Source organism: Trachemys scripta, chromosome 15 (assembly GCF_013100865.1).
Source record: "Trachemys scripta elegans isolate TJP31775 chromosome 15, CAS_Tse_1.0, whole genome shotgun sequence".
In the NCBI taxonomy this organism is placed as follows: Eukaryota; Metazoa; Chordata; order Testudines; family Emydidae; genus Trachemys; species Trachemys scripta.
This window is the reverse complement of record NC_048312.1, coordinates 5,169,732-5,197,372: the sequence shown is the minus strand read 5'-3', so window position 1 is coordinate 5,197,372 and position 27,641 is coordinate 5,169,732. Positions and strand designations below refer to the sequence as shown.

The 27,641-nt window shown below is 37.2% G+C and overlaps 1 protein-coding gene across 1 annotated transcript in view; it reads right to left on the bottom strand.

Moving 5' to 3' along the window:
* Positions 1 to 27,641, bottom strand: part of HECTD4 (HECT domain E3 ubiquitin protein ligase 4) — a 112,262-nt gene that overhangs the window by 68,535 nt on the left and 16,086 nt on the right. Inside the window, exons 2-13 of the mRNA XM_034791435.1 lie at positions 20,526 to 21,043; positions 17,988 to 18,077; positions 17,461 to 17,591; positions 14,840 to 14,948; positions 13,333 to 13,471; positions 12,250 to 12,420; positions 10,177 to 10,369; positions 5,767 to 5,928; positions 5,551 to 5,664; positions 3,546 to 3,686; positions 2,929 to 3,161; positions 2,262 to 2,407 (exon numbers count right to left, since the gene is read on the bottom strand). Coding sequence (XP_034647326.1) covers positions 2,262 to 2,407; positions 2,929 to 3,161; positions 3,546 to 3,686; positions 5,551 to 5,664; positions 5,767 to 5,928; positions 10,177 to 10,369; positions 12,250 to 12,420; positions 13,333 to 13,471; positions 14,840 to 14,948; positions 17,461 to 17,591; positions 17,988 to 18,077; positions 20,526 to 21,043 — 2,147 coding nt within the window. The remainder of the gene's footprint in view (positions 1 to 2,261; positions 2,408 to 2,928; positions 3,162 to 3,545; positions 3,687 to 5,550; positions 5,665 to 5,766; positions 5,929 to 10,176; positions 10,370 to 12,249; positions 12,421 to 13,332; positions 13,472 to 14,839; positions 14,949 to 17,460; positions 17,592 to 17,987; positions 18,078 to 20,525; positions 21,044 to 27,641) is intronic.

Genomic DNA, 27,641 nt, shown 5'->3' with positions numbered 1-27,641 from the left:
TTTTTATAAAGAGATATTTTTATACTACGGAGAGATGTCCAACACATCTTAGCATTTAGATTAATTTATCTGTCATATAATTGCAAATGTTTCCTCTGTGATTTCTGCTAATCAAAGAAGTTTTGTTGTATAAGCAGAGGATTTCCCCCTCTCTGAGCCATCTGCTCCCTCCTGACAAATCCTACAGTGAAGTCTTCATTGTAACATATGATAGCACAGTCATTTCTGTAACAAACAGACCAATGTCAAACACAGGATGAAGGCTTTACTGCAAATCCAAGCAGAACAGTGGTGGAGAGAGGTAGAAAGCAGCAAATCAAATATCTGAAATAAGAGCTATAGGAAAATGAAAGCCAGTAGCCAAGAACGTTTACTGCTATTAACTCCTTTAACCTCATTAACCTTTGACCCATTATGGAAATCCTTCTTTAAATTAAGTGGGGAGCCAGAAGTACAGTAATGTTGGAACTGCACTGCTATAGATACACCTCCAAAAAAAAAAAATTAGTCCCCCCCCCCCCTTTAATAGTTTTTCCCCTCTGCATAAATTATATTCCCCATATCAAGGGTAAAAGATCACCCTTGTGCAGGCATGTGCTCCTGATTGCTTGCAGTGTTAAAGGAGCTACTATATGGACATGTTTTACCTTATTAAATTTATCTCATACCAAACATAAGTGTGTGGTCTACTGTTCATTTTACAAGAGTGAACTAGAGCCAAGATTTCTGCAGTTTTTTCCCAACTCAGTCACTGACTCCAAGACTGATCACAGTCAAGTCTCTTTGAAATGTAGCCTTAGAATAGCCCTCACCACCTGGAGAGCCTACATTTCATAGTACTTTACAACACAATTTATTTAATTCAAAATTTAAGTCAGAAAATATGAACCTCAAAGTTAACTTGGAATTTATTATTACTACAATAAGAAGAAATCCTTCCTGATCTTTACTGATCTGCTCCTTTGCTTACATAAGCTACAATGCTTTAATGTATTTGCTGACCAAAAACAATGAATCTAGTCAAATACTGTAACAACTACTTAACTGTTCTATGAATATCCGCTGTGTAAACAGTCAGCAGCATATATAAAACCTGAAAAGACGGCCTTCAAACCAAAGAGGTACTCCTATTCTCTAGTACATTTAAATGGCTGTATACATTTTGTAACTTAGTGGTTTATAAGAAAGGCACACAGGTTGATCTTTGGAAGATTTTGTTCTCAAGCTTTGGAAGATTTCCCACTTGAAAGCAGATTTACAATCTGTGATTAAGACACCTGAGACAACATTCTTTGCACATTTTTGGATTCTCTTGATACACAATTGCATTTTTTCCACTTTATTGTCCTCAACTTGGTCACTCTGCTGTCATGACAAACCACAGAAAAGTTTCACCGCTTGTAGCTCAAATGAGACCGCAGTGCCGTTCAGGCTCCGTGACACTTCTCCTTCAGCACTAGTGCCCAGTGTGCTGGGGAGCTGAAGCATCTGCTTGGATATTACTGTTAGGTGCTGATGCCGCAACACAAAGACATTGGGCTCACCCCATCCCAGGACGTCTATACAACACATGTTCCTCATCCCTAAACACAAGTCTCCCGCCACCCCAAGCCACCTGGACATCCTTGCAACCCATTTCACACTTTTCCAAAATCATCCTCAACCTCTAGCATCCCCAAACCCCACTCACTCCACTTGTCTCCACACCCCTGGTCACCCTCCCAAAAAAGTCTCAAATCTGCTTTCTGAAACATTGCTCTAACCACCATCATTTACACAGATTCTTTCACCTCAGAGCATATATAAACCACACACACAAACACACTGCACCCGTCACTGAAATGCAGACAACTCTTGGGTGAAACATGACAGCTATTTAACACCATACTCCTGGTTAGGTTAAAAGAAAAAGTGTAGCCAATAGGAACTGCAGGAGCAATTTAAAGTAGGCATAATGTAGTTATTGCATACTGCATCACCATCGCCACTTAATATAACATCCTGCATTTTTCTTCCCCTCCAAACCAACTAAATTTGCAAGATCTGATCATATTTATCTAAAATTTGCCACAGGCATAGTTTACACACAAAATCCTGGATTCTTATAATAAAGTTCAGATTAGCTGTATTTTTAACTTAAATGGCTTGGTGAACTAAGAAACAACAGTAAACTAAGAAACTACAGTCAGGTTATGATTTTTCATAACTATCATTAAGATCTTAGTTTCACTTTGTTTTGACAAAGTAACATTGGTATTTACCTGATTGCTAGACAGACCTCCTTCTGAATTTCAGGGCAAATCTGGCTCTTTGGTGCCATCAATAACTGCCAAAGTAAAAGGCCAGACCTTCTAACAATGTCTCTGTTTCTCTCAGTTTGGGGGCTGAAGAAAAATTTAAAAACCACCTACAAAAACGATAGTTAGAAAATACAGCAATATTAAAAAACAAATTTCTTCTCTACTCAAGAAAAGGCTTCATACAGGAAAGCCCTTATAACATAGTAGCTCAAATGGAAGCAGAGTTAGGCCAACTTTAAAGATTTTTATGGCCAACACTCTAAATAATTTCTCCAAGGTTGCTCAAAGTTGGTGGTAATCAGGAATTTAATCCAGATCTACTGAGTCTGTGATCAGTGCCTTAACAAAAACTAGACAAACCACCCTTGTCCTTGAGCAAATAACTTAACCTCTCTGGATCTTATCCAATTTGTAAAACATAGATAAGAACTCATAGGGGTCTAATTTTAGACTATAACACATTCTAGAAATGCAAAATAAGAAGTTATCTCTAGGTTAATGCCCATTAGCTCTTCTCTACTCAATACAAAGTCATGATTCATTTAAAAAAAGGCTTACTTGTTGATCTGCATTCTTAAAGTCTCCTTTCCAGACTTTATTTTAAAATATATTTAAGATTTGTTTATACCTGAAAGACAACAAGGATGCAGCGTATAATGCAAGTATCTCCATTCACCATAGCTTTCTCCATGATGTCGCAAATACTGCTGAGATGGTGTGCTTCAATTGGATGTTGTTTACCCAAAAAATTTGTTATTGGGAGATTGTTACTGGCTGCAAGCAGATTTAGTTGGTGTATGCACATGGCACCAACATGGTGAAGTAACTGGTTGATAACCTCATTTGTGGTTATAGCATCTCCTGAAAGAAAAAAATAAATGGACATACTTTTCTCTATGAACACAGAGGTGCATATATCAAGTTTACATTCCTTTTTAAAATATGTGATGAAACCATCATTAGCATCACTGAAATTCTGCAGCACTTCAGAGCTATCGTCTGCATTAAAGGTAAGAGATTTCTGTTCAAGTTTTTAGAAGTGTTAAAAGCAGAAGTCAGAAAACTAATAAACATGCACAAAAAAGCTTTTTTCTTATCTTCAATAAAGATCAAGTAATTTTGTAATATGCTGTAACTAATCTTGTGGCTTTCTGAAGAAAGTATGTTCAGTGCTTTATGTGAGTTTAGACTACGTTAATCTCATATATTACTTACACTTATACAAAGTGCTGACTATATGCTCACCTCTAGGCTCTGTGATGATATGACTAACTCCCAGTCTCTGACAGACATAATGGAATGCTTGGTTTCCAGGATTACACCATTGATCAATATAGTCATTAGAGCACGTCCATATCATGTTATTCATAGTATCATAACATGCACCTGAAGAGAGAATATACAGAAAAAATCAAAATAGTTTTTATTTATTAAAAAGTTCTCTGATGATAGTATTTTCTATTGGAATTTTTTTCTTGGAAAGCAATTCAAACATTGCTATATCAGATGTGGATTTAATGTGTTTTCTAAAGCTAATTCAATTACATTATGTGACACATCAAGCTGCATAAAGATATGGGTTAAGAATAACGATCTTTTAAAGCAAAATTTCCTAATGTGGTTAGTGCAAACCCCTCATGCACCAACAAATAAATGCCTTAAGTGCTATATTTCGTATTCCTGTGTCCTTATCACTCAAATTGCCTGCTACCAATTAGTCAACTGGCTGAAATGCTGGGGCTAGCATCTTATGCTCAGGGGTCGACACCACCATGTTGCACCACAGACACTTGACAAAATTACCGTACTTAGTGATGGACATGGGGGGGAGGGGGGAAATGTTATGTCATTCAATTTTTTTTAAAAGTTACCATGGACCTCAAAATTTTTATCCCTGCTTATGCTGCTGTTCAAGAAAAATAGATAAAGCAGTTTCAAATATTTTAGCTCTCTCTATTCACAATTGCATTTGTTTTTAATTTAATAGCCTTGCTGTTACTACTTTGCAGGTTATTTAGAGCTGGTGGCATGTATGGTGCTGTGCAACTGGTGAAGAGTGGTGGGCAAACAGACCTCTGGCTTGAGGAGTTTACAAGTGGGCACAATACATCGAAAAAACAAGAGAGCGTCATAGCTGGATCTTTAGAAATTATATAAAGGAGAGAGAGGAAAAGTATGAACTTGGCAGTATCCCCACTGCATGAGATTGCAGAAAATTCTTCTGTAGGCTTGTCTAGACTAGGATAGAAGATATTTAAGCACATTTCAAAACTCAAGGGTAGACTGGACTAGTTGTATTGTGACAGACGTTAAGCGGATTGAGGTGAACCTTCAGCTTGATTGATTAACATGTTAACATACTCCTAGCCCTGTCTGCGCTAGAGTTTCAAAACATGTTGGCCAAAGTGTTTTAACGAACATTTAAAAAAATTATACCTTTGATCCTTGTCAACGCGAGTCCTATACAGATCCTAGTTAACATTTTAATTAAGCATTGTTTAAAACCTGTTGGTATCTATTATATGGAGATATACTTATCACATAGAACTGGAAGGGACCTTGGAAGGTCACTGAGTCCAGTCCCCTGCCTTCACATCAGGATCAAGTATTGTCCCTGACAGATTTTTGCCCCAAATCCCTAAATGGCCCCCTCAAGGATTGAACTCACAACCCTGGGTTTAGCAGGCCAAAGCTCAAACCCCACTGAGCTATCCCTCGCCAGCTATCTAGCTTAGCCGGTGTTTAACAATTTATTCCTATTCTATTTTGTATTATTCTGACTATTGAGCTGGCAGAAGCAATCCAAGTCCAGAATGCAAATGCAAGTGAAGTCGTGAAAACCAAAGTCACAGGGAAATAAGAAAATATAAGCAGAACATCTTCCTGGTTAATACATTTATTTTTTAAAGTGAAGATAGGAAAGTTCAAATCTTCTAAACACTGTCTTTCTTTTAAGAGTCTGTAATACAACAGATATTAAAAAACCTTCCAAGTTCTCTCCACCTAAGGTCAATACCTCTTCTCACTCTCTAGAAGACAGAGTGCACCTTCAAAACTTCCAAACCAAAGCATAAGAAACCAGGAAAAAAGCTTTCCTTTAGAATTTTCACATCACATCTTCTAAGTTGTAATTTTATTTAATTTTTACCAAAAAAAAGTGGAAGTTACTGGAAATTGAAAGAAATAATTTAGAAAATAGAGATTACTATCTCCAATACTGAATGTCCCTAAAAATAAATGTATTTCTTACCAAGTCCTGGTATTAGAGCACCACGTCCAAGTGAACTTCCTGCGGCATCAATGAGATCCGCTCGGCTTGTGAACTGCCCATCAGAAATATTGTATACCAAGCTAGAAGCAAGAACTTCAAAAAAAAATTCTCCAATTAATTTCTCAAACGTTTAAAATATGATAAAGAAGAGAGTCTCTGAAATCTGCTGTAAGGATAACAAAAAAAAGAACTTACTTTTCAAAGATGACAAACCACTTGTCCCACCAAACAGTGATCGTGTCGCAGAGCTGCCTGACCCACCTGGAGGTGGGACCAACATGACCAAATATGTTCCACATGTGTACATTGGAGTCTTTCGTAACATTTTTAGTGGTAGCCCACAACTAGTGTTAGCAGCTGAAATGTTAAATAAAGCAATGAATCAAACAATTATTTCTCTAAACAATTAGTAAGATATGGAGAGCAAACAAGATAGAAGTCCTAAATATAATCTGTTTTGGAGTTTAAATAAATCCATCAGAAATACTGATAAATCTAACATTTTTGCAGGCTTTGGAAGTTACTTGTGGGGCTGGCCAGTGGACTCTAAAGATCCCCTCCACTCATTAGGAGATAATTCCTCAGAGGGCATGCATGGTTTCAGTGGCATTTTAAAATATAATTTGAATAAAACAATCTTTAAATATGAATAAAAATAATAAGCCCTAGTTTCCATAATGACGATGATGACAACAACAACAAACAACATCGGAAAAAAAATAGAAACCTAAAAGCTAATAGAAGGTATAATATACAGAGAAGCAAACAAAAATCTGTCCTAGGGATGTCTAAGATGGTAAAATATCATGAGCAACATTTTAAAACCCAAGGAAGTTTTAAGACAAGAGGCATTCACTACCACTTTTTAAATCCCTTGAAATCCCCCTACCCTGGTCCCATATCCAGTAAAGCATGGTGATCTAACTTCCAGCCAAGAAGGTGAGGGTGGAGTTCCAGCCAAAGCTGATCAACATTGCTCTGAATACTGTTCAAGAGGAACCCATATTTTATTTTCTGAAGCACTCCTATTCACTACTAGGCAACATACAGCTTTTACAAGATCTCCATTATACCTCTTTCCACTCCCTGTCACAATCTAAAGGGGACGTGCAAAAACATTAGGAAAATATTTGCAGTGGTGTAAATGTACATTCCACTGGTTAGAGAGCGAGCATTTTCTTAACTGAGGAACTTATAACAACATGTAACTGGATCCACGAGATTTTTAAAATCCATATGCATACAGTAATCTCACCATTAGTCAGTAAACCCAGGGTTCCAGGTTGTTTAATGCATATTTGAAAAAAGGAAGAGAACTATTCAAGACATACACGTAGAAAGTTTGTCCTGAAAAGGAACTTTAAAAAAATCCTCAGAATGCAAAGAAAGTGATCAGTACAATAGTTTAGACAGGGTGTTTGAATAAAGTGAAACTAATATAGTAGTTTCAATAAGGTCATAAAGAACAGTAATACTGTAATATATAAACAATTAATCAGAATACCAATAACTATGTCACACATATTTGCTATTTCATCAATAATGAAGAGGTACTGCAGAATAGTGCCCAAAAAGCAATTCCAACAGTGCTCCAGTGTGAAAAAGAGTACTCGATGAGTGCTTTGAATGGGAATTGGACCACTTGTTTATTGAGGTCCCAAACAATATGGTGTATCACCACTGGAGTATCCCTCACCTCAATACGAGTCTACACACGTATAATGAAATTTCACAACACACACAGTCACTGGCATAAAAAACTAAGAATATGATTAACAATTTCTACTGCCAACAGAAATGTTAAAGTTCATTTTGAGAGCTTGGGACACTTACTGGAAATTGATTTAGGATTTTCTGAAGTATCCTATTCATAGTAAGGATTAATAATGCCAGAAGAAAATAATTCTCCATGATATTGTTATGCTTGTCAATGGTTCCCTGTAAGCCTTTATTTATAGCCTAACTATGAAACATCTTCTGAAGGAAAAGATCCTTTGGATTTCTTGGAAGATTTTTAAGGCCTCTAAGTATTGCCTCAATGTACTACTAACGACATTTTAGAATCCTTATGAAATCACTTATGCATCTAGCCTCTCATTTTCCTCCTATCTTCATCTCATTGGCAATTCCATTACTCCCATCCCCTCCCTCCCGACACAGGCTCACAATCCTGGGGTTATTTTTACTCTTCCTTCATTTTCTCCCCAGATCAAATCTATCATGAAATCCTGTCAGCTTTCTTTTTACATTATCTCCAGAATCTAAACTTTCCTTTCTATACCCCCTACCAAAATTCTGGCCTAAATCCTGATAATCTTACACATGACTACTCCAATGTCATCTTTGGTCTCCATGAAAATCATATGATCCTCCTCAAATCAATTCAGAATACATCTGCTAAATTCCTCTTGGTTGCCACTCCAACCACCTTCTGCTACTCCTCAAATCCCTTCACAGGCTGTATCTCCCCATCCCCATATCAAAGATGATATCTTGGTCCTTTAAGGACAAAAAACAACAACAAATAATCACTTAATTATGGAGTTGACAATAAAATTAATTTTCTGGGAGGGTAATCAAGTCAGTTTTGTCTGACACACCAGTCCCATAGTCTAGCCATTAGTTTTATTCTTGGACATTCAGTTTTCCTATGGATCTTTTGGAAATGTAGAATTAAATAGAAGAGAGGAGCTACCTGACTAAAATCAAAGTATTATGAGATCTTCAGTGAAATAAGTTTCACCAAAATCTAGGAAAGCTCTATAAGTTATGGCTGATGAATTTTTCTTTTTAGTCCAATTAAAGGAGTTTATAATAACATTGAGACAGAGGGATCCAGATGGCCTGTAAAAATAATTCGAGATCAATCTGCACTACAAATTAATTTGATTTTTACCCTACTTTTCTACAATTCCTACGTCTACTGAGAAGATCGTATTCTTAATATTTTATGCCAGTGACAAATACTGAGTGATACCTTACTCTTTACTCCTGGGGGGATTCTGCACCAAAAAATTTGCAACAAAAATTAAAAAATTCTGCACACAATATTTCAAAATTCTGCATATTTTACTTGTCAAAATAACACAATGGAATCACACCAGTTTCAATTATTTTTGGTCATTTATTTCAAAATACCGGTCAGCAAGTTTGTCTGTAACAATACAGACAACAAAAAAGATTCAGTAAATGTTTTTTGACAAATAGATTCCTTACTAGGCATATTAATACAGAACTCTGAGTAATTCATTTAAACTACAATACAGAACCATATTTCCAGCACCCCTCAGAAGCAGTGCAAAGGCTTGGGAAAGTCAGGGGTAATGGAGGAGCTGAGGGAGATGGAAGTAAATTGCTGGGAAGGAGCCTGGGTGTGAACTTGGAGGGTTGTTGGGTCTGGGTGGGGAAAGTATGGAAGAGGTTTTTGTGGAGGAGGGGCGGGGATGTATTGTTAGGGAGCATACCCCATGCAGACCCTGGCTGACACCTAGCCTCTCCCATTCAGTCAGACACATCTGCTCCTGTTCCTGTGTTCCTGCACTCCCATGTGTCCCTCCACCCCCACTCAGACACCCACTCCCCCCATCCCCATGTGGTCCTGCACCCCTCCCCCTGTCCCCATGCGTCTCTGTGCCCCCACCCAGCCACTCCCCTGTCCCTATGTATCCCTGTACCATCTCCCCTGTACCACCTCCCCTGTCCCCATGGGTCTCTGTACCCCCATCCAGCCACTCCCGTCCCTATTTACCTCTGCACTCCCTCTCCATGTGTCTCTGTGCCCCCACTCAGCCACCTCCTGTCCCTATGTAGCCCAGCACCTCCCTCCCGCCAAGGCCCTGTGCCTCCACTCCCATTCAGCCCCGGGCCCGTCTGTCCTCCCCCAGTGTCTGTCTTCCCATAGCCCCTGTCTCCTGACCTGGCCTGGCCTGACAGGCGCTGCAAAGAAGGCAGGCTCTTTCTCTTCCCTCACTAGCTGGGAGCTGCTGCTGTGTTCTATTGCCACAGTACCCTCTGGTAAGCAAAAGACAGAACTGCAGCAACATTTTGGCAGAAGCTTTTTTCTGTACAAAAAATTAATATGCACAGCTCGTTAATTATGCGAACATGCAGTAGTGCAGGATTCCTCCAGGAGTAACTCTTGAAATAGTCCTATAGCTTTCAATGGGACTATCAATCAGAGTAAGGGTGGCACAATTGAGCCGTAAACTAGCAACAAAAGGGCGCGGTGTTTACGACAGCTACAGTTTTTGCACGATCAATTTTTTTCCTTGCAGCAGTGTATTTTACATGAATATGAACTGTTATTTTGCTATTAGAACTTTGAATGTTAAGCACTTGCACTGAAGTATGTATTTGCATGAAGTATTCCAAAAGCAATCATCTTTACAAGAAATTCACACAACTTTAAAGAATTTTAATAAATTCTAAGAAATTCGTAACAGTAATGTATATTGATGGCAGTTTAAAGAGCCTAAATTTAAAGACACTATATGTACAGGTATGTAGGATTTTCAAATTCTACAGTTAGAGAAATAATTTTGTAAATATGCATCACTCCAAACAAAAGTGAAAAATTATAGTAAAGGAGAAGAGAACTCTTCTGACCTGCTTGGTCCTCTTTCAATGTATTGGAAATTGTAGAGCCAGTTAAAGCAGCCAGTGTTGCTGATGGGGAAGCTCTGTACCTTGAAAGCCTACTCAGAAGCATCTCATTTATACTCTTTGCAGATTCTCCCTCTTTTCTCATTAGTATAATGCGCTCCTGTAGAGGATTTGCTATACATATATCATTTTCTACCTATGCAAATGGAAAAAAAAAAAGATCTTTAGATATTTAAGTCCCTAAGATATTGAGGATTTTATTCCTCCGTGCTCGCAAAATGAGAAGAGAAGCAAAAACCAGATCCAGATGTATGCAAGGAAGTCTGATACCAGGGTGATTGGTATGATTGAAATACCTAGAAATACAGATTATTATATCATGGCCAAAATCATATCATATATGACTAATCATCTTTAGACATTTCTTACTTTGGAAAATACAGCAGTAATAGTCCAGTTGCCATAAATAAATTTCCAGAAATAAAGTTGAAGTTAACATTATACAAAACCCAGTATTATAGATGATTTTTTAACTATAACAAATATAATATACTAAAAATTATTTTTATTTTCTGAGTAAGTTTTGTAAAAGTCTAAGTCACACATTAGCTGAAAAACTGGATGGAAGATTTTCCCTACATAATGCAGTTCTGGGAAAGTTCTAGGCCGTGTCTAACCCAAGAAGATTTTACCAGTATAGTTATACTAATATACTGGTATTCAGAGAACAGATATAAGTTACATTAGCATAAGCACAGATACAGCTCTGTCATTTTTTTTTTAAAAAGCACACCCCTAATCAACATAGCTATGCTGCTAAAAATATTTAGTGTAGATCAGACATTTAATAAATTGAGTATTTTAACTAATAACTCCACAAAAAGTCAGACAGTGGCTGAGTTCTCTGCAGGAATGAGTGAAAGCTTTTTCTAAAGTGCTTCCCCTGCACAAGACGTTCCTAACAGAGCGCCAAGGCCAGAACCACCCGCCCAGAGTGCTCACATTCTGGAGGGACCAACTGGAGGTCATTCGGAAACTGAAACTCATTTTTTCTAGTAATATACAAAGGAAATGAATTGGAGAATCTCTTACCTTAAGAACAGGAAGACCCTTCCCCTTTATATGTTTGCCAAATTAGATTTATTTTTAAGTCCTCAACTCATTCCCAAGATTCCATGCAAATTGGAGAATAGTAGTTCAGGGGGTCAGTACACTGGGAGTCTGCCGCAAGTTACGGAGTCAGAACCTGCACTGTCGCCCACAGCTGTATCATATCTAGATAATTCTAAGTCCTGCCTAAGTGCAGGGGACTGGACTAGATGACCTACTGAGGTGCCTTTCAGTCCTACCTTTCTGATTTTTGCTCATCAATTCTACCATTTATACTGTTTCCAATATACCACTGCACAAATCTATTGGTACTGACAATACTAAGGGTTGTACCAATGCCAAAAAAGTTAATAAATTGATGTGGTTTCAGCTTCTATAGAACTGAAGTTGTTTAAACTGCTGGAGATTGTGCCATTTAAATAAATATCAGCAATTATGTGCAAGCTTTAAACCGGAGTGTTACATTTTTAACATTTCTTCTGCACCTCAGGAGTATCAACCAAGGATGTATAGGAGCTGTTGAGAGGAAAGGAATCCAAACCGTTGTCATGTATAGATCCAAAATGTAAATAAATAATTTAAAAAAATCAGTACAAAATGTAGACTTGACTGATAAAGTGCACTTTTTTAGCCTTATATAGACAACTTCTATTAAAATGATCTTATTGCGTTTTAAAACAATAATACAGAGTAAGCAGTCTCCACTTAGTACATGGCACTTAGAGTAATAATGATGCTAGAATATATTTCACACTAACACCACATGTTATAAGCAAGACTGCAATATTGGAATGTCCTTTGTTTTGACTGTATTCCTGAAGTTATGTACTAGCGTTCAAATGAACAATTAACATGTCCAGTAACTTTATTAAATGTTACTATTTTAAGAAGTGTTATTCATGTCACTAAACTAAGTCTGCTACAAATAAACAAACAAATTGCTAATTTAATTGAAAATACACTTACTATAAGTTCAAAAATATCCATAAAGACAGAGTGTCCCTTTGGTGTTTTTTCATTCAGGCTTGCAGGAGACCAGATCCAGTAGAAATAGGTACCATCTGAAGAAAGATGTACTGTGGTCATAGTACTGCCAACTGGGAAGTGATTTACTGGCATGGGGAGTATGTGACATACCTAGAGATCAGTAGGAAAGCAAGAAAGAAGGAGAGTCCAGTTCACATTTTGAAGCTGTTCTTCAGACTATTAATTTAAAAAGTGCGTGTTTTTAGTTATTCTAGAGCAAGGCTCATTAGGCTTACTTATCTAGTTATAATTTGCTATGATTTGAGGGAGAATACAGTTTGCCAAATAGATGTATTACGTACTAACAAATTCCATGCTAGCAAGACACAGTTATCCATCTAAAAATAGACAAAAGATCATGGTTTCAAATTGCTGAAAAATGTACATAGTACCATTAGCAAAATGTAAATATTAATATAGTTCTCTACTTTATTCTACTTCACTGAAATGTCTGCTCAAAATTCTGGAAGGAAACTCATTTAATGAGGAATCCAAACACTTAATTTGAGGAAACATATTGTATATGGCTGGAAACAGACAAACAGCCTTACTCCTTATTCTTCAGTGAAACTTCTTTAAACCACAATGGAAAAACATTGTCAGGAGGGATAGTTGCTCGTCTGAAAGCACAATTATAGCGAGAAGTGAAGGTGCCAACTATTCTTGTAGTTAAGAAAAATGGAGGCATCGGGGATAGGTAGGCTCTAAATCTATTTGGTTTAAAGATAAATATCAGTTTGCTTTGTTTTAAAATACTATTAATTTGTGATGTGTGCGCACAAACACTGTAACTTGTAAGATGGTTTGTGAGGCATGACATGCAACTCTACCAGTGAGAATCTGCAGAAGATGTTTCATGGAGGGAAAAAGCAAACTCCCAGCACAAGAGAACTAATGAAATTTGAATTAGAAATTTTGCTGAAAGTACATCAGTATTATTATTATTTTTGACAATTTAAGAACATTTCCTTACTATATTATGATTATGAAATAAAGGCATGAGGGTTTTGGTGGTTTTTTTACCTGAAGGGTATTCTGGTCAATGACCTGGAAAAGGGAGTGAGGCTTATTATCAAAAGAGACAGGCCGATGAAGAAGTTTGCCATTGCCAAAAGCAACCCATCCAGTCTCCAACTCCTCGTTACGACAGTATACAAAGCCTCTGGGGAAAAAGCAGGACATTACAACCTTTAAATATGCTGCACCTTTTAAAACATTTCTTGAGCTTTGTTTGAACCTAGCTACAAATCCATGTACCTATTTAACATAGTAACACTGGTTTTCAGCATGTGAAGACTCTGAAGATTCAAGAATCATAAGCAAGGAAAGAATGAAGAGATAGAACAATCTTGGTGCTAATAATTTGTATTGTGAATTGCACAGGGCTGAAATTTGTAACATAGGTGATATAAATTCCTAACTTTACCAAGGTTTGATGCGGACATGGTGGTGAAATGAGATGGATGGATTTTAAGCAGCAGGCCGCGGCTTTTATTAAACTTAAAACACAAGAAAGTGGTACTACCCATCCATCATCAATACTCTCCTATACCAGGCATTTCATTGGTTCCAATGTAGGAGCCCTGTAAACCGCACCATCCAAACACTAACTTGGGGTAAGCTCTCCTCTGGGCTCAGCTCGTTCCGAGTCCAACCACCCACCCCTCCATGAGGGGGATGGAGGTTACAGAAGGAACAGGATCTTGACCCACGAGGGACTCACCCTCTCCCATGAGCCCAAGGCCACCAACAAAATCCCAGATTTTTTACCTCTGGGAACCATTAATTTTATCCTTTCAACTGCACTGGAGAAGGGCTGTAAGTTGCAATGAATTCATAACTCAACTAAGTACCTCATTTAGGCACTAAGCGTATTCTTACTCAGCCTACTGTGGCTTAAAGATGCTGTGAGGAAAGGTGAAAAATTCCTTGGTCCTCTGCCAATTGGATCATGGGAGAAAAAATTCCTTCCTGACCCCCCAAACGGATTACTGGCTAGTCTCGCCGTACCAGTCAGGCCAGATTCCCATGCCTAGCTCAAGGTGGAACAGAGTCAAAAGAGCTCCACATGGCCTCCACATGGCCCCTGACTCAGGTTAAATCCTGGGAGCTGGTGAATGCTGGTCAATCAGCTGCCCTTGCTCCATCTGGCCAATGAATATCAGAGATTCCAATGTGGAGGGAAGCTTCCCGGTGTCCCTCAGTGACAGTCTCGTTCCCTAGGTACAGAGGCTGTCCCACTTGCCACTATCAACTGCTCCCAGGGAAGAATAAATTTATGCCTACAATATTCTATAAAGGAAAACATCTCAAAATATGGGTCATGTTAGACGAGGAAGATATTTAATGGCAGTAATTTTCAATATAAGAAGGGGGGAAATCAAATCACTAAATCTGAATCACTGAAAAATGATTTAGTAAAAAAAATATTAGATGCTTCATATACATATCAGGTCCTCTGACAACAAAGATTTATCTAGATAGGATAATAGATCTGCAAAGGCAGAAATATCACAATACTGTGGCTTACCGTAAAGTACCGTGTAATCCAGATCCTAATTTGCTTATTCCTCTGCCTACTGAATTAGTTGTATAAAGATAAAGTCCATCTGCTGCAAGACAGCGCCCTAAGTCTGCATCTGAAATAGGAAGGAAGCATTGAGTAGAGACCTTTTATGAACAGCAAAGCTACAATGATCATGTCGCTGCTGCTGTTAGGACAGTGACTGAAAACCAATGAGAGCTCCTCTTCTTCTCTGGTCAGAAGTTTATATTTATATATAAATTACTATTTGTATTACAGTCACTTCTATGATGACCAATCAAGGACCAATGCCCCATTTTAGTAGGCACTCTACCATTCCTGTATCCAGTTATGCAGAACTGTATATTTACAATTTACCCACATTGCTAATGTACATATATTAAAATATGAAATAAATTATACAAAAAATGTGAAGTGCTTCCAAGCAACTTGAATGAGAACAGTGTAACATGCACCCAGCTGCTCATTCAAATATGCAAAATGGCATCAGGTAAACTGTTTTCTCAGATATGGATGATATACATTTGAGAAGTTCCCTATTTCTGTATTGCTTTCTTATCTGTCATGCAATATGGCTCAGAGTTTAAGTTCTAATCTTAAATTCCTCATGTGTTCTGATTCAGAGTTCAGGACCTAATCAGAGAGTCCCTGAACATTTTTGGCTGCACACTATTCAAGTCGGACTATGGTGCAAGTTAGAATGCTGCATTTAATAGCACATGATCAACAGGACTCATTTCAGATGAAAATGCTTTACCTTCACTACCAGAATCTAAAATTATTCCGTACAATACATTTTAAACATAATTTTCAATTAAATACTTTCAAAAGGTTGATGGAACACAGAAGACCATTTTCTTTTGTTTTGCTTGAAAAGAATAGAAGGATTTAACTCTTGTTGCTAGGGCATCAAAAAGAGGTTGCTCACACATCAGCATACTGGAAGGGGAAATAACACCCAAGGTTTATGAATATGGCAAGCTTTTCTGCTCAAGACCACCACTGTAACCTTAACATACTGTGTGTAACTGTGTGAAAAAAAAATCTAATCCAGTGCATTGAAGATATAATTGTTGGTGCCAGTAAATGCTGGTGGATCTCAGCATTGCTCGTACATCTAGCCGTTTGTTTCTCAGATCTTTGTTAGTTGAGAGAAAGATCTTTGATCAAGGAGGATGAGATCTCTACCAAATCTTTTCACTCATATACATCAGAAGTAGAAAACTAACAAGCAAGCAAAAAAAGATGGAAGGTGGGGGGAGAATGAAAAATCTGGCTGCAATGATATATGTATGGCACCCAAGATATAATATTAATGCAGGAATGTCAAATAACCAGCCCACTTAAGGTATTTTGGTAGTTCACATTACAGACTCAGATCACAGAATCTAAGCTTTCATTTTTTTTCAGAACAAGTAACTTCCTAGCTCTCATGGTTGCAAACATAAGCTTCCAAATATGTATAGAGTGTAAACCAATACATTTGTCTTCCTGAGTCTGTAGGCAAGCTGACACAATGACTCAGAGGTGTGAATTCCTTTCATCTCCAGTGATCTCACTGAGATGTCAACTCAAGTCTGATGACACCAACAATAACTATTTCATTGCTTACCTTTGTAGCAATAGAATTAGGGAAGTGGTGAGAATTGGGAATTGCTGCAGGCAGGGAAATACAGAGCGAAGAACAGGAGAGGCACAGAAAGAGATAAGTCAGAGCAGAGGAGGATGGGTAAGGAAGAGAAAGGACAAAAACACTGGCAGTCCTAAAGTTAAGCGTCTTCCCACTAATGGATGCTTAACGTGACAATAATGCGTTAGACAAAAAAACAGAAGTTTCATTATAAAAACTATTCTCAATTTAATCTTTGTGCAAAACTCCCATTGAAATCAATGAGTTCTCCTATGCATATTGCTTGACAGAATCCTAAATGTACACCCCAGATCACTAGCCATGATAAAAATGACATTCAGTCCTTACCAGTAACTGAGTTGTACCCATGCATTGAAGCCAATAGCAAGTGATACAATCCACTGTACTACATCAATATGCAGATTTAAAACTTTCCTTTAGCCAGCTAAAACTTTATTAATTTTAATACAAGTGGACTCGTTTCTTCCAGTCAATCCCCTACTCAAAAAAAAAAAGGCAACCAAAGGAAGCTCTATTCACTCATGTACCCATCTCCATCAAGTTTACACGATTGTGTACTACAAAGATTGTGTACTATTACAAAGATGACCCAGTAATAACAAGCTGCCTGTAAAATTAAGTCCATGCCCATTAGTCTGTTTTTGAATGTGCAAGTTGGAAAACTGGGTCCCTACATAGCCATCTTCTTGCGCAAATGTGGGGTTTTGCAGATATAACAAGTGCCTGCATGTTCCTACAGATGCCCAAGTACGCTATCTTCTGAAAAACATGGCCCCATGTGTGCTCTTTGTTATGCCTCATGACTGCTTTTATACTCTTTCCAACAAAAAGAAAAAGAACTTCTCAAATTTTAAAGATTTAGATAGAGGGGAAAAAAAATACTCTGTACAATCAATGCAAAAAAAATCTGATCCTCTTAAGTGATTTTAGTATAGTCATAAAACAAACTCTTCACCTTTGTTTTCAGAGCTGGAGCCACTGTTGGCATCAGGTGCAGGTAACATATCTTCAAATCCCCAAGATACCATGTGTTTTCCCCCAAGCAAACAGGAGGGAGATCCAGGCCCACCTTCCAGAAGCAGCAACCTTTAAACCAAAAAGAGTACAGAGTAAGATACATAAAGAAAATGTTTTCAGAGTAATGATAAAAGCAACAATTAACCAGCTTGAAAATTAAGATTAAAGATATTTTTCAAACGGGAAATTTCTTATCTCTATGTTACAGTTCATAATTAAGCCATTTTAAGGGAACTTTAGGAATTTAATTTTTTTTAAATTAACACATATTGAGAATTAGCCTTTTATCATTATCCTTCCTCAATTAACCGGATTTTTCCTAGGGCTTCCAAATTTTCATTTTAGTAACTATAAAGTCTTGGATTTGTCAGTGGATCACATTTTGCGACTAATCTTTTATCTTTAATATTTACACATTTTCAAGGTTGATGCAAAAGAACTACAATTAGAAAAGTTATTACCAACCTATATAATACATCAGCCACAGGCAGGGATCCCAGGTCTGTCTGTTTCTGTAATAGATGTACTGTGTGAACAAAAGTTTTCAGTGATCCCCTAGGAAAATAATTAAAATAAGAGTTAGAAGTCTTTGTTCATGGAAAATACGCTAATTTGTATGCAAGGCAACAAAGGACAACATATATTTAAGACAATGTCCAATGACAACTTTTTGTAAAACCTCAAGGATGTTTTCTCTCTCAACAAGCCAACATCTTTTCCTGTTTGCATCCTTCTTCTGGATTATTTCCACCCAACTCTGGGGTAACACAAATAAAGAGGGGGCAGAGGGAAGGATGTTATCTAACTGCCAGCCCTGAACCCACTTCTTATTTTGGGCATGAGCTGCCACAGGCAGCTCCATAAACAATATACAAGGGAGGGCAACTGGGAATCACCTTTAGAGCATCTTAGATTCTTTTTATTCATCATTTCAGAAAAATAATGACATCTATGCAGCTTGAAGGACTATATTTGGTTTATAAGTGTTGCAAATGAAGGCTTCAAAGGGACAGTCAAGTGCTTTCCGCAATTGATTATCCTTAAAAGGAATTTAAAAATCCCAAGCCTAGGAAATAGAACTTGGGGTATACATTTGCAAGTGTTTGTCAGAGAAGTTGACCGGTAGAAATCTCTTAATTGTTTAGGCCACCACCAAAATGTTTCTTATAATGGGTTCTTCCCCAACTGAAGGGGATCCTTAGGAGCTTCTACAAAAGGTTTAACTTGCAGGTGCATATAGAAACTAAGAAAGCAGATTACCAGTACATTAGTTTTGTACAAACTTTAGTAGTGCTACACCCTGGAAAAAGCCTCTAATGGTTGACAGTCCTTTGACATCCCATCTTTGAAATGCTCAATTTCAATTTCCCCCCAAGAATTTTAATCAGTTTTTTAAAACAATATTCATCCCATTGCTTTTGTATCCTTCGGAAAATGAAGCATCCAGGATTGAAAAAGGATTATCAATAGCAGTCTTCTTTTAAAGGCTTCTTTCTTTATAAATGGTGCCCAATGCATGGAGGAGTGCATGGCTTTTGTAGATAAACACAAAACTCAAAATACTATAACACTGTAGGTAGCATTATGTAGATAATTTTGTAAAGACAAGCTAAGAAGATGATCTTCAATTCAATGCTTTTAGTTAATTTTGGTTCCTTTAACCATTTAAATTCACAAAGACATTATCCATGCCTTTTGATAATAACTTAGACATGCCAGATAGCAACCATTGTCCCCCAACTGGTGCACAAAACAAATGTTATTTGTCACATACATTTTACTTAATGCATTTAATAGATTATAAACCCTGAAGATACTACTGTGGTCATCTACTCTGACCTCATGTATAACCCTGCATAGGAATTCCCTGAATTGATTTGTGTTTCAACTACAGCAGATCTTTTAGAAAAAGATTCAATATTGATTTTAAAATTGCCACTGATGTAGAATCCACCACAACCCTTGGTAAGGTGTTCCAATGGTTAATAACACTAACTGTTAAATAGTTGTGCTTTATTTCTAGTCTGAATTTGTCTAGCTTCAACTCCCAGCACTTGATCTTGCTATAACTTTGTCTGCTAGACTGAAGAACCCATTCTCAAAGTTTTGTTCCCCCATATAGGTACTTCTAGACTGGAATAAAATCTCTTCCTCCCCACCCCCAAACCTTCTCTTGATTAAGCAAAACAGATTGAGCTTCTGGAGTCTATCACTATAAAAGACACGTTTTCCAATCTCTTAAATCACTCTCGTAGCTCTTCTCTGAAACCTCTCCAATTTATCGCATCCTTTTTGAATTGCAGACACCAGAATGGGAAACAGTATTCCAGAGATTTGGTGTACATTAGAGGGTCATGATTTTCAGAAAGTGCTAAACACCAGTCCTCTAAAAATCAGGAGCCTTTAAAGTGAAGTAGGACACAAACAAAATCAATCAATCAACAAATGGTTAATTTTGAAAGTCTTAGCCTACACCATTTTTTGTCCAAGACAAACTGAATTAGCACAATCTACTTCCTCTGAGGGCTTCTCTATGTAAAGTGGCAATTGAATGAAAAAGACCTCCTGCAGCAGATGACGGACTGAAGTACATCGACCTCCATATAAGCCCTTGAGGAAAAATAAGCTGCAGGACCAGGGTCACAGAGCACAGGGAGACGTCAGACAAACGTTTCCCCATTTATTAAAAGAAAGAGAATGAAGAGAATGTTAAGTATCCTGTGTCAACCATCCTTACAGATGGGTTCAACACAGTAAAGGAAACCACATGCACAAGAGTCAGTCCTAGCCTAAATCTTTCCTCTTCCACATGAGCTGAGCATTTATATCTTGCATATTGGTTTCACCTTTTCCAGCCAATTTTTAATATGAAGAGACTACTAGCTAGTGTAAAATGAAAAGCTTTTCCACAGCATGACCACATTATAATTTCTGCCATTCTTTAGCACAAACACATGCTACCATCATCAACCATGACATCTGTCTAATATAGACTCTTCTTACCTTGCACAGGCCAAGGCAACAAGGGCGGCAGCAGCATTCTCTTTTTGTTTATATGGAATCTGTTGGCCTGAGGCAGATGTTTCCTCCAACCAGGAGCAGAGCAAAGATTCAATTCCATTAAGACAGTCAGCTGGTTCCTTAGTCAAACTCAAAGGCTGGCAATCTCGAAGGCAATTCAATAGTACCTCAGCAGTTATGTTACAGAGAGAAGGGTCTGTTCTGCTTTGAGACTGAATGAGAGGAAAGACCAATAGAAGTCCCATCCGTGAAGTAAATGGTGCTTGCTCAGGTTGCTGTAACAAACCCTGACGCTTGAGCAAGGCCAATGTTTCTTCATCCCCAGAATTTTCCCGTTCGTGTTGTTCTTCCAAGGCTAGCTGGCGCTGGGCATTCCAGAGTCCACGCAAAGCATTTAAACGGTATTCAAGCAGACGGGCATAGGCGTTGCTCTGGTTTCCACATACAGAACGCAAACGCTCAGCTAGTTCTGTTGGATTCTTAGTCTCAAATGTTAGAATCTAAGAGGAGAACAAGGTCACGTTTACTAGTGCAAACATGTCTGCTTTTATTAGAAATGCTTTAAAAAAAGCAAAGTCCAACATAATACACGTAACATAACTTCTAAATATTAGACTGAAACATAATCCCAATCTAAAGTGTTAGAATATTTTTACAAAGAAAACATCTCAAGTCTTAAGTCCATGTCCCAAGAAGTGCACGATTATTCCCTGAAGTACATTTTGTAGTACTTTCTCCAGTTTTAGAACATTTCAAGTAATAGAGCTTCCCCCAATTTTCTAACCTCACAGCTCCCTCCCACTGCGAAGTTTTTTTTCCCTGCTATTCATCTCACTTTTATCCCATTACTCTGTTACACCTGCTTCAAATGTTTGCAGTTATATCGTGTTCTCTTCTTTACTGATAGCTGCTGTCACATCAAACACACACCTTATGATCAGATGTTTCTATGAGGAGAAAAATGTCTTTATCTTGGCACTTCCAAATAAAATGGGAAACAAAGTGGGAACAATAAAATCAAGTAACCCTAATGGAAAGCAATGTTTGGAGAATTCTTCCAAGTACTAAGCCAGAAAACCATTATTTCTGTGAGAGACGATAGATCTCTTTTCCTCATATTACACAGTTCCACATCTGAGATCAGCAGAGTCACTTGAGCTGGGGTGATTATATTGACAGGCAGTCCTTCTATATTTTGTGTTTTTTAACTTACAGGATAGGCATACAGAGTATACAGTAGGAAAATAAAGATAAATTTTATAAATGTGATGAACAAGAATAGATAAATCACTTCAGGATATGTCATATTCATCATTTTCATGAATAAACCTACTGAAATCAGTGAAACTATTTTACCTGAGTATAGTGAGCAGGATTTAGCCTTACTAATAAAAGGGTACGTTTAAAAAAAATGAAATTCTTACAGAATTTACATTAGCAAAGATATTTTTTAATGGTTAAATATTAGCAAGTAAATTTTGTAGATCAATATTTCCAGTCTAAGAATGTTAGTTACTAAACTATACATACACTGAATAATACATTTACAATAAATACTGTTTATATTAAATTGTTCTTTTAAAGTGCTAGGCTTTGTGTATTCTCTCGCCTCCTGTGGCAGAATATTCTATTCATCTGTATTAGAGGTTGTCATACTTTTGACTTTTTGGAACAAAACATTATAAACTTTATATGCAGGAAATGTGTTGCTTGTAACTAGAGCCCTGCAAATCTGCGGATATCCACTTTATATCCACAGACCATGTTTGCAGATCATGTATCGGATGCAGATACAAATTTTGTATCCACACAGGGCTCTCTACTTGTAACTCATGAGGATGGATTCTCAAATGGAAAGTAACAAGCAGCAGCAGCAAAGAGGAAGAACAATTAAAAAGGTCAAGTCTAAAAACTAACAATATTTTTAAACAGTAGGTCTTCCAAAGAAAAGGTGACTCCCCTCAAGGGTTAAACACCTAAAATATTGTGTGTTTTTTTTGGTCTGTTTTTTAAATACTTGCTAGACAAATGTCACAGGCAACACAAAAGATAATCATTACCTGCTTGCTATTTGGCTTCTCCTTTGATACTATGACAAACACTAGATCATTTAGTTTGATTTTTTTTAGATCAATATTTTATAGATCAAATATATTTTGCTTTTTTGCTCTACAAAAATAATAGCGTCTTCAAAGTGTGTGCCAGATGAGGTTTAAACATCTAATTGTGCCTAGCTAAGCTATAAGTTCCTGTATAGAACTATTGATTCAGAACGCGCTCCAGCCTTTCCGGACTATAAACAAAGTCTGTATCTAATTTGAAACACAGTTACTCACTTAGTGGACCTAAAGCATGAGATTCAAAGTGAGAATGCCGGAGTACAGATTACTATTCCGTTATCTTATTAATGTATATGAAATGAAAACCAAGGAGGAAGAAGAAAAGAAAGGAAGTGAAAGAAGACAAACTGATTGAGTGGAACTTTCAAATCAAAGCTCAATTTCAGCCCAAACTCAACATCTTGTCTTAGGTCAGTTAAAATGTTATACACTGACAAATAAATTATATAGCACTGATAGCCTTAACAACAGGGGAACAGTTCTGAGCGTAGACCTTTACAAGGGGGATCAGTAGGGTAGCTCAATGATACCAAGCCATATACTGTATAGCAAAAGCTCTCCAACTTTTTAATTCTGAAGACCAACTTCATGAGGGGAAAGATCTCGAGAGCCCTGCGCGGATACAAAAATTGTATCCGCATCCGATCCGCTATCTGCAAACGTGATCCGTGGATATAAAGTGAACATCTGCAGATCTGCAGGGCTCTAAAGATCTCCTCATGAACCATCAGATCAACCAGTCCAACAATCTGTCACAGTACAATTCCCCCCAAATGTTACATTTGGGACGCCAGTAGGAAGGGCTCTCTGGACTGCTGTTGAATAGAAAGCCATGTGCTTTAAATTCCATTTCATTCCTAACCTGTGAAAAATAAGCAAAATTATGCATCCGCTAATCTAAAGTGTCCTAATTGTGTCTGAACTGCTGGAAGACAGTTTAACTTTTTCCTTCCCAGAAGAATGTTTTTGATAATACATTTTGTAATTTTTCTGCTTTAATAAAACCTGATACAATGTGCATATGTGTGACACATACATTACTTTGTGCTTTAAATTTATTAAATGTTAATCAACTCATGTTACACAAAGAAACCACTGAAGAAATCAAAAACAAGCTTTTGCAAGATCAAAGAATTAGAACAAGTTTTGTTGCTATTTATTTTTATGATCAGGATCAAATATTTAAGTTGAAATTTCTTCATAACTATTCTGACACTTGTGACTGGGTATTTTTAACTTTAATTCCAAGTAAACATCAAATTCCTATTTTAAATATCGTTTTGCAGACAGAAAACAAACATAATTAAGTATTTTCATTATTCTAGAAAATTCCTGGTTTTGCTATTTGTGTATCTTTTGTAAGGGTACATTTTTAATATACTATCTACAAACAATGAAAAAGATTATTCTGAAAAGATTTGGGAGATAATTAACCAAATAGACATCCTATGGTGCCTACACTTAGGTGACTGCTACATATATCATTTAGCAGTGCCCACAGGTTACTGAGCTTTTAAAAATCTGTTTGATTGTTCAGAATTAGCCCATTTTAAATGGCTCCTTATAAGCAATAGGAAGAACATTTATTAATAAAGCTAGGTTGTTCTTCAGACACTGATTTCTAGAGTAAGAAGGTCAGCCTTAAATATTTTTTTAACAATTATTTCATACTTTTTCTTCTCAGCAAATGTTGAGTACCTTTTCTTTTTGTAGTCTATTCTCATGCTTAATAAGCATATAAGGCCTGTGACAACATTTAAAGCTACAAAATAAGTTTCATCCTGGGCTCAGATACATTCCTTTGTCATTGCAACCACCCAGGGAAGTCACAAGCATTTTACAGGGAAAACAAACATTAATACTTTGTTAGTGTATCAGTCAGGTGAGGGAAGGGTGCATAAGTAGTAACTGACTACAGAGATCACCTTCATCATCTCTGCAATAGATCAGCTTTTCCACTGTTCCGGTGCAGGATTCAACATAACAGGGTAAGTTGAAGGAGCATTTACCCTCAACTTATCAAGTTTACCATTTTCTTTTGGAACATGATTGTAGCACACAAATATCAAAGAAATCATAACTGTGGAGCCAAACCTGAAAGACTCCAAAGACATGTTTCTTATCCACACAGGAAAAGCCACACAGATTTTTGGTATTTATGCATGAATATGAAGGCAGTAATCTTTGGGCAGCATCTGAAAGAACATTTCATTCCACAATTAATCAAGAATCCAAATGGCAAACTAGACAACTGAACATCTCCAGGATGCGCTACTTAGCTGAAATAAAGATCAATCTAACAATTAAAATTACACTTGTCATTACAAATGGCAAAAGCATTGGTCACTTGACCAATCTAACTAATCAAAGACTAAAACTGGGTTCTTCCCCTCCGTTTTCAGGAAAAGGTCTCTGTGTAGGAAACAAGAGGAGGAACAGGAGTTTGAAAAATTTTAATTATTGCTTGAATGGTTTATTTTGGCGTTATTATTCAATAATCTACCTCCGATTCCTATATGCGAACGATCGTGGTCCAGATTCTCAGCAGATGTTAATAGAGCTATGCTAATTCACATCATTGGCGCTATGCTGATTTATACCTGTTGAGGATCTGTCCCCAAGTCTTAAAAGATTGGAAGTCAGAAGATTAATCAAGTGAAAATTTACTTTTTCTAACAAATTAGAGCAAGGCACTTGTAGAAGTGAACATATAATGTCAGAGTATTAGGTAAATTTCAATTTTTTTTTTTTTTTTTTTTTTTTTTTTTTTTTTTTTTACACTGCTTACTTGACAGTCTCTGGTCATAAATCTCTAAGGATTGCTGGATATGGATTTGCATCCATACATCTAGTCCTGCTTACATCTTTTGGTTTACTAAAGTATACAGCTTCTGAATTTCAGTTCATAAAGTTTCCAGGACAGTTCTCAACTAAATTAAGGATGCTCCCTGCAAGCTGACACAATTTATATCAAATTGAATTACCTACTGTTTGTGGGACTCCCCAGCTCCTTTTCTTTGGTATGTTTCTTTACTTTCCTCTAAGAATCACTGACAGATTAGAAGTATCAGAGGGGTAGCCGTGTTAGTCTGAATCTGTAAAAAGCAACAGAGGGTCCTGTGGCACCTTTAAGACTAACAGAAGTATTGGGAGCATAAGCTTTCGTGGGAAAGAACCTCACTTTTTCAGATGCAAGAGTGAATGACAGATTAGACTATCATTTGGATGCTGATAACACAGAGATGTACTGCTTTGCTGCTGAAATTTCTAGAAAGGTTGTGTCTGGTTTGATCTTAGAAGCATCAGTTTTTACAAAATTCCCTACCTTGAATGCTTTACTTCTAGCCATTTTCAGAATCCTTATCTGCCACAAACAGAAATGGACACATCTGCTTGGTCTTGCTCTTATATTGCAACATCTGTGCACATTCCTCAATACATCTCACTCACTAACAACTGATAAGAAAGTTGAGTCAACTGTCAAAATAGTACTTCTGATATTCCACAACAAACAGCTGGTTCTGTAAGTGAACTGTATCAATGCTGAAGGCATTTCTTGAACTGGCTACAAAATTATTTCTTTTTTTGCAAAAGAATTCAGAGGTTTTATTACTTGAGACTTATCAATAGGGTCCTGGTACAGTCTCCATCACTGACAATTTTTATATCAAGATTGGATGTTTTTCTAGAAGATCTGCTCTAGGAATTATTTGGGGGAAGTTCTAGGGCCTATGTTATACAAGAGGTCAGACTAGAATGATCACAATAGTCCCTTCCGGCCTTGGAATCTATGAATCTATAAACAGTTTTCAAAGTTTCTATTGTTAGCATAATCCGTATTTGGTAAATCTTGGACACAAATGTCATTTGTTTGGAGACATTGTGGTCTGCTATAGAAATACAAATTTAGATTTAATTTTATTAGTTAGCAAAGGCCTATAGAAAAAGACATTTCTTTCATATATTTTGTAAGCCACTTGGCATCTTGGCAACTTATATTATTTGGTTTTGAGAGAAGTTAAAATACTCACTGCATAGGATTTTTAAAATAAAAAATGTCTGCAGTACAGACAGATGTCATATGATAATTTATAGTAAAATTCAATGATTTAATTGAAGTAGAAAATAGTTGATTTAAAATGGTTACTCACTGACACAAAATTTTAAAAAACTTGCTGGGTTCCATATTTTGTAATCAACTGTAAACATAAACCAGGTTGGCTGGAAGATTCACTAAGCCCCTACCTTTAAAACTATAACTGAGTCAGGGGACTCAGCCTTAATATGGTTAAAAGTATAGATGTCTCGTGTCTCCACAACCTGATAAAAACTTTGGATCCCTGAATTGGTTATCGCTGTAGTACTGATGGGCCTTTAGGATATGCACCTTTTGGCAAACCTGGCCCAATTTCTGATTTTCTTTCAAAATAATTTTGAAACCATACGAAACCTGGTGGGTTCGACTGATTGCTTTGATATTCCAGCTCAGATTACCATGACATTCAATGTTGAAAGAGCGCACAGGTATATTAAGGAGAGTACGCACGCAGCAGTTTGTTTACTGTAGTCTGTAGTAGAACAAGCAAATAAACCTAGAAGTCTGTACCCTCCCCTTTTCCTATGCCTCCTCCAGCTCCTTATACCTCTGAATGTCAAAGCTAACTCAGGACCATGCCGGATAGACTCACAGAGCTCATGGCTCAACTGCTGCAACTTCTTGACTCAAAGAAAGAATCCAGATTCTGGGGAGCAAAATCCTTCAGGGCTCCACAGGCCTCTTACATGGACTCGACAAGCAGATAAATGTGACACTTGAAGGCAGAGCAGTCCTCTTTAAACTCCCAATGTGAAGACAAGGGGAACAAAGCCAACCCTCTGAAAACAAAGCTTGCTTTATGGGATGATATTGAGGAGTCCCTAGGCATCAAAGGTGCATAGTTATTGGGACCAGAATTGGCCGACCAGGATCAAGACTTTA